A 7,500-nucleotide genomic window follows, 5' to 3' on the forward strand; every position below is an offset into this window, starting at 1 on the left:
GGGTTACTAGAACGGCTCTAGGTACTAACAGTTACTGTTAATTAGAAGATTGTGTGTCACTTACGAACAGTTTGTTTGGAGATGTTGTGTATTGCCACAAGTGTAAGGATGGTTACTTAGAGATGTTGTGTTGTCACGAGTGTAAGAACGGTTAATTTGGAGATGTTGTGTTGCCACGAGTGTAAGAACGGTTACTTTGGAGATGTTGTGTTGCCACGAGTGTAAGAACGGTTACCTTAAAGATGTGTTTCACGAGTGTAAGAACGGTTACTTAGAGATGTTGTGTTGTCACGAGTGTAAGAACGGTTACTTAGAGATGTTGTGTTGTCACGAGTGTAAGAACGGTTACTTAGAGATGTTGTGTTGTCACGAGTGTAAGAACGGTTACCTTAGAGATGTGTGTCACGAGTGTAATAACGGTTACTTTGGAGATGTTGTGTTATCACGAGTGTAAGAACGGTTACTTTGGAGACTGTGTGTGGCCTCGAGTTGTAAGAACGGTTAATTTGGAGACTGTGTGTGGCCTCGAGTTGTAAGAACGGTTACCATGGAGATGTTGTGTTGTCACAGTGTAAGAACGGTTACTTTGGAGATTGTGCATGGCCACGAGTGTAAGGACGGTTACTTGGGCATTTTGCGTTTCCACGAGTGTGAAAATGGTTACTGTGGCCTCGACTGCAACAACGGTAATTTGGGGATTGTTTGTGTGTGTGTGTGTGTGTGTGTGTGAGGGATAGAGTGTGTGTGTGTGTGTGAGGGATAGAGTGTGTGTGTGTGTGAGAGAGAGAGTGTGTTTGTGCTCAACAGTGTAAGAACGGAATGTGTACGTTTTCAATTCAAAATTCTTAAAAGTGCATTTGGTTCAAATCATTCAAATAATGGCTAGTCTACCATCCCGTCCCCCAGCTCTGCCCAGAAACTGCAAAGAGGTGCCCAATATGCAGAACGACGCCGTTTATATCATTGATCCCGATGGCACAGGACCAGCTAAACACTTTTCGGTAAGCACTTTCGTTTCGAGGCCCCCTAGAGCCCAGTTGGTAGAGTACTCGCTTCACACGCATAGGGACCGTGATCCATCCCGAGTGCAGTCGAGATTTTTTTTTATCCTACCCCCCCCCCCCCACCCACCCCCTTTGTCCACCCAGCAGTGAATGGGTTGTTAAGTCTGTTAGATTTGGAGAAAAGTATTTTGCGATAGACTAACGTCCTATCAAAAGGATAGTAAGCAATTACTATTGTCCGTTTCACGCCATAGAAACCGGGAAAAACTCCTGCTCAATGTGTAGCCATCGTTAACTCATTGCTTGACAATGACCAAAAAATAACGTCAAAAGACAAGTCTTTGGCCACAAAAGAAAACAAATCGTGAGTTGTATCCAATAGTTCGACCAATGGGACCACTTGTTTCCTTGAGCTCTACTAACGACAACTCACTAGACGGTGCAATAACCTAAAAAATGACGTCAAACTACGAGTCCTGGTGGTTCTAGTGTCAGACTATAAGTTAACGTTGGCTACGATCATAGAGATTATTGCTACTTTTCAAAATTGGAAAAAAATTTATTAAAAATGAGCATGTACATAGATAGTTTTATTCAACTACCATTAACATGCAAAAACCATAAAACATTAGGTTTGATACAACGCCTATAATTTGACTCATAAAAAGGTAAGAAATCATAGGCATGGGGCAAAAGTAGCCCAGGTAAACTACGGATATAGTCGGTGTTAGGCTTGAGTGAGTTAAGACTATGCGGCTTTGTGGTCTAGTGGTATGACACTCGCTTTCGGACTGGAAGGTCCTGGGTTCGAGCCTCGTTCGGTGCACAGTTGAATCCCTGGAGAAGGCTCTTTACTCACATTCTCTCATCGTGTTCAGGTGTAAAATGAGTACCTGGTCGTTAACTGCATTGTATCTGTCCGAAAAAAAATTGTAATAATTGTAAAGGCGACCTGTTCCGTCCTTCATGTTAAATGTTGCTGTCGGCCAGGGAAACCCTGTAAAGTGCTTTGAACACGTTTAGTGGATATTGCTCTATATAAAAGCTCATGTATTTATAAAGTCTCGTTTCGTGCCGTTGTATCCTCCCCAGGTGACCTGTGACACCATGTGGGGTCAGATCGTGACCAAGCTGAATCCAACGGACCCCCAGCCGTACAAAGTGGATGTAGGAGACACCGAGTTGAACGTGGACTACGATACGAACCCAGAGGACATTCGACCGTTGTTGGAACATTCTGGATTCTGTTACCAGGACGTCTCGTAGGTGTCATTGATTGGGTCTTGTTGAGTTTTGTTTTGGTTTGGTTTGGTTTGGTTTATATTGTTTTTGCTTTTTTCTTGGTTTTGTTTTTGTTCTTGTTTTTCTTTTGTTATATGTTTGTTTGTTTTTGTTTTTTTGGTTGTATTTTTTGTATTTTTATTATTATTATTTTTTTTGTTTTGTTTTTTTGTTTGTTTTTTTTTTTTGGTTTCTTTTTGTTGTTGTTTTTTGTTCTGGTCTTGGGCTGTTTTTGTTCGTTGCTTTGTTTATGTCTGTTTTGGTTTGTTTTGATTTTGGTTTTTGTTGTTTTGTTGGGGATTTTTTTTTGTTTGTTTTGATTTTGTTTTTCGTTTTCTTTTATAATATTTTGATGTTGTATTTATGGGGGAGAGGAGGATAATTGTTTTCAGTTATTTTGTTATTGTTTTTGTTTTGTTTCGTTTTTGTTTTGTTTGTCTTGTTTAACTTTGTCTTTGGTTTGTTTGTTTATTTTGGTTGTTTTGTTGGCTTTTTTTATTTGTTTGTTTTGTGAAGGGGGTGGTTTGTTTTGTTTTTTGGGTTTTTTTTTTGGGGGGTGGTTTGTTTTATTTGGGGGGGGGTGTTTTGGGGGTGGTTTGTTTTGGGAGGGGGGCGGTTTGTTTCAGGGGTTGGTTTGTTTTGGGGATTGGTTTGTTTTGGGGGGTGGTTTGTTTTGGGGGTTGGTTTGTTTTGGGGGGTGGTTTGTTTTAGGGGTTGGTTTGTTTTAGGGGTTGGTTTGTTTGGGGGTTGGTTGTTTGGGGGGGGGGGTGGTTTGTTTTAGGGGTTGGTTTGTTTTAGGGTTGGTTTGTTTTAGGGGTTGGTTTGTTTTAGGGGTTGGTTTGTTTTGGGGGTTGGTTTTTTTATGGGTTGGTTTGTTTTGGGGGGTGGTTTGTTTTAGGGGTTGGTTTGTTTTGGGAGGTGGTTTGTTTTAGGGGTTGGTCTTTTTGGGGGGTTGTTTGTTTTAGGGGTTGGTTTGTTTTGGGGGTTGGTTTGTTTTAGGGGTGGTTGTTTTGGGGGTTGGTTTGTTTTAGGGTTGGTTTGTTTTAGGGTTGGTTTGTTTTGGGGGTTGGTTTGTTTGTTTTTGGGGGGGTGGGGGGTGTTGGTTTGTTTTAGGGGTTGGTTTGTTTTGGGGTTGGTTTGTTTAGGGGTTGGTTTGTTTTAGGGTTGGTTGTTTTGGGGTTGGTTTGTTTTGGGGGTTGGTTTGTTTTAGGGGTTGGTTTGTTTTGGGTTGGTTTGTTTTAGGGGTTGGGTTTGTTTTGGGGGTGGTTTGTTTTAGGGGTTGGTTTGTTTTGGGGGTGGTTTGTTTTAGGGGTTGGTTTGTTTTGGGGTTGGTTTGTTTTGGGGTTGGTTTGTTTTGGGGTTGGTTTGTTTTAGGGGTTGGTTTGTTTTAGGGGTTGGTTTGTTTTGGGGGTTGGTTTGTTTTAGGGGTTGGTTTGTTTTGGGGGTTGGTTTGTTTTAGGGGTTGGTTTGTTTTGGGGGTTGGTTTGTTTTAGGGGTTGGTTTGTTTTAGGGGTTGGTTTGTTTTGGGGGTTGGTTTGTTGTGGGGGTTGGTTTGTTTTAGGGGTTGGTTTGTTTTATGGGTTGGTTTGTTTTAGGGGTTGGTTTGTTTTTGGGGGGGGGATGGTTTTGGGCTTGTTTTTTTTTTCAATTATGATGATGATGATGATCGCGATGACTGTTGAGATTGTGGCCGAGATGTCTATTTTACCATGTCTTTATCTCCACAGTGTCGATTGTTACCGATGGTATAGGATGTTCGAAGGAACCGTGTGGTACGACGCCTATGGAAAAGGCCACGAAAATTGGGGAACGAGCTCGTTCCATAAGGTGTGTTGCCCTTTGACTTTATCGTTCATATCATAAGGTGTGTTGCCCTTTGACTTTATCATTCGTATCATGTGTGTTGCCCTCTGACTTCATCATTCGTATCATAAGGTGTGTTGCCCTATGACTTCATTATTCGTATCATAAGGTGTGTTGCCCTATGACTTCATCATTCGTATCATAAGGTGTGTTGCCCTATGACTTCATCATTCGTATCATAAGGTGTGTTGCCCTTTGACTTCATAATTGGTATCATAAGGTGTGTTGCCCTCTGACTTTATCATGCGTATCATAAGGTGTGTTGCCCTCTGACTTTATCATTTATATCATAAAGTATGTTGCCCTTTGACTTCATCATTGGTATCATAAAGTGTGTTGCCCTCTGACTTTATCATTCGTATCATAACGTGTGTTGCCCTTTGACTTTATCATTCGTATCATAAGGTGTGTTGCCCTTTGACTTCATCATTGGTATCATAAGGTGTGTTGCCCTCTGACTTTATCATTCGTATCATAAGGTGTGTTGCCCTTTGACTTCATCATTGGTATCATAAGGTGTGTTGCCCTCTGACTTTATAATTCGTATCATAAGGTGTGTTGCCCTCTGACTTTATCATTCGTATCATAAGGTGTGTTGCCTCTGACTTAATAAGGTGTGTGCCCCTCTGAATTTATTTTCTCGTTGTGTGCCTTTCATTCAGTGCCCGTGCGGCGAGGTTGGGACCTGTAAGAACGGATGCAATTGTGACGGAGAGGAGTCGAATAGGTGGGTATCCAATGACAGCGGGAAGCTGATGGACAAGGCCAATCTGCCTTTGATTAGGATGACCTTCACTCAGAAGAATGTCAACAAGGGAAAGTTTAAGATCGGCCCTGTGGTCTGTATGGACAGCACAGAAGGTAAGGAGGATGAATGATGATTGCTATGGTAAGAACTTTGAGGTTTTTGTGTAGCGTGGTTAAGTATACACCAATGGTGCTCGAAATCAGCCGCTAAGAAAAACAAGAAGAAGAGAGGGAAGAGTTGATGAGGCATTGGGGGAGGAAGAAGAGGAGGAGATAGAACAAGAAGAAGAAGAAGAAGTAGTGGTAGTAGTAGTAGTAGTAGTAGTAGTAGTAGTAGTAGTAGTAGTAGTAGTAGTAGTAGTAGTAGTAGTAGTAGTAGTAGTTGTTGTAGTAGTAGCAGTAGCAGCATCAGCAGTAGTAGTAGTAGCAGCAGTAGTAGCAGCAGCAGCAGCAGCAGAAGAAGAAGAAGAAGAAGAAGAAGAAGAAGAAGAAGAAGAAGAAGAAGAAGAAGAAAAGAGGAGGAGGAGGAGAAAATAAAAGAGGATTAAAGAGACGAGGAAGAGGAGAAAAACATGACATTGAATATGAAACATTGTCATTTTCGGCTATGTGATCTAGTGGTATGACAATCGCTTTCGGATCGGAAGCTCCTGGGTTCGATCCTCGCCTCGGCGCATAGTTGAGTCTTTGGAAAAGATCCTTTACTCACATTCTTTTACCCTACTCAAGTGTAAAATGATTACCTGGCCGTTAACAGCGTTGTCTTTGTCCGAAAAGATGTAGTATCTCTTAACTGGCGTCTTGTGCCGTCCTAAATGTTACATGTTGCTATTGACTTGGGACCCCTTGTAATGCGCTTTGAGCGCATTTAGTGGATATTGCGCTATATAAAAGCTCAATTTTTTTTCTTCAAAATATTGCAGGTATGCCCAAGAACTGCCACGACGCCAAGTTCAATCACAGGATCAAGTCTGACGGTCCACTGTACATCGACGTGGACGGGGCGGGACCCATCGAGCCATTCCTGGTGTACTGTGATATGAACAGCTTCGACAACGTGGGGATCACCGAGATCCCGCCTTACACGTGAGTCAGTCAGTCACTAGCTATTATTATTGCCAGCTGCGTTGTAGCCGTGGGCTAGACAGTTATCAATACACGGACACATTGATAAAAATGATGGTGATGTGTTGAGAGTCTTGATGATGAGAATGATGTAGGTGATTTCATGGTGATAAATGATTATTATTAGTTTATCATCATCATCATCATCATCATCATCATCATCATCATCATCATCATCATCATCATCATCATCATCATCATCACCACCATTATTATTATCATCATCATCATCATCATCATCATCATCATTATCATCATTATCATCATCATCATCATCATCATTATCACCATCATCATCATCTGGATGGGGTTCCTGACCTCCCATAGTGGGCAGGGAGGTACTTACTGTGTCTTCTATCCTCCTATATCCGTTTTCCAACATGCTTTCTGTCTTTGTCTTGGAATGAGATTATTTGGTTTCGTCCTGGCCTTGGCCGGATACCCTGACTCGGAGGAAACAGTCAAATGCCCAGTTAGTTTTGGGAGATATTTTTTTTCGTGTAAATCGTCTCTCTGTTATACACTGTATTATTTTTCCTTTTACATATATAAGATTTGCAAACAATTGAGTGTGTTCCTCTTGGCGGGGATATGTGGTTGTGTCTGGATGAGACGATCTCAAAAAGTGCTTTGATATTGTGCTCTTGGAATCTACATCTGTTTCCTATTTGAACAAATTCCCCTTTGTCTTACCTTTTCTTGGGTGTTTTAATTGTAATTCTCGAACTTTTTACTATCCCATTTTCTTCCTTTTTACTGGCACTGATATGACTTTAATGTGTTGCAAGCGCCATAAAACCCTTAAGAACCAAGAACAGAACAATACACGGACACAATGATAATGATGATGATTGATGTGTTAAGTGTCATGATGATGATAGTGATGTAGGTGAATTTATAGTGATAATGATTATTATTAGTTTATCATCACTGTCGTCATCATCATCATCATAACCACCATCAACATCATCATCATCACTGTTATGTACCAACCGCAGTGCATAAAATGATTGACAGGGAAGACACTCCTTTGTTGCCAATCATCAAGTATTTATTCAAGCGTCTTTAAATCATAATATATCACAGACTTAGTAATATTAAACATGCAGTATAGAAATATACATATACAGGAATATACGTTATGTAATATAACGTTAATGTACAAGTGTAGTTAACTAATGATACGAATATAACGTATTCTTAAAATGTATTCAATTGTGACATTATTAATAAATAATTAAATGTAATTCAGTGTATCATTCAAGGAAGTATAATGTTAGTTATTGCAAAGGGCAATAACTCAATAATAACAATACACCATAACAATCACCATCATTGATATCAACGTTGCTCCCACATCAACCAGCCCCAAGTTCAACATCAAGACAGTGGAGGGAGAGGTAGTCGAGTACAGAATCCCTGGCAACAAACTGAAGGCACTCATTTCAGGATCTGTCTACTGCTCTCAAAGTGTTGAATT

General features: G+C 40.7%; 1 protein-coding gene across 1 annotated transcript in view; it reads left to right on the forward strand.

Annotated features, from left to right (window-relative positions):
• The window catches only part of LOC144958166 (uncharacterized), a gene marked incomplete in the record, with an annotated part of 170,196 nt that overhangs the window by 62,257 nt on the left and 100,439 nt on the right, over window positions 1-7,500 (forward strand). Inside the window, 6 exon segments of the mRNA XM_078889934.1 lie at window positions 907-1,001; window positions 2,097-2,266; window positions 4,013-4,112; window positions 4,811-5,009; window positions 5,819-5,981; window positions 7,387-7,500. The exon segment at window positions 7,387-7,500 is cut by the window's right edge and continues 10 nt beyond it. Of these exon segments, the coding sequence (XP_078746060.1) occupies window positions 907-1,001; window positions 2,097-2,266; window positions 4,013-4,112; window positions 4,811-5,009; window positions 5,819-5,981; window positions 7,387-7,500 (841 nt within the window).

The sequence above is a fragment of the Berghia stephanieae genome, chromosome 12 (genome assembly GCF_034508935.2).
Source record: "Berghia stephanieae isolate SIO BIC M18660-M18661 chromosome 12, UCSD_Bste_1.3, whole genome shotgun sequence".
NCBI lineage: Eukaryota > Metazoa > Mollusca > Gastropoda > Nudibranchia > Aeolidiidae > Berghia > Berghia stephanieae.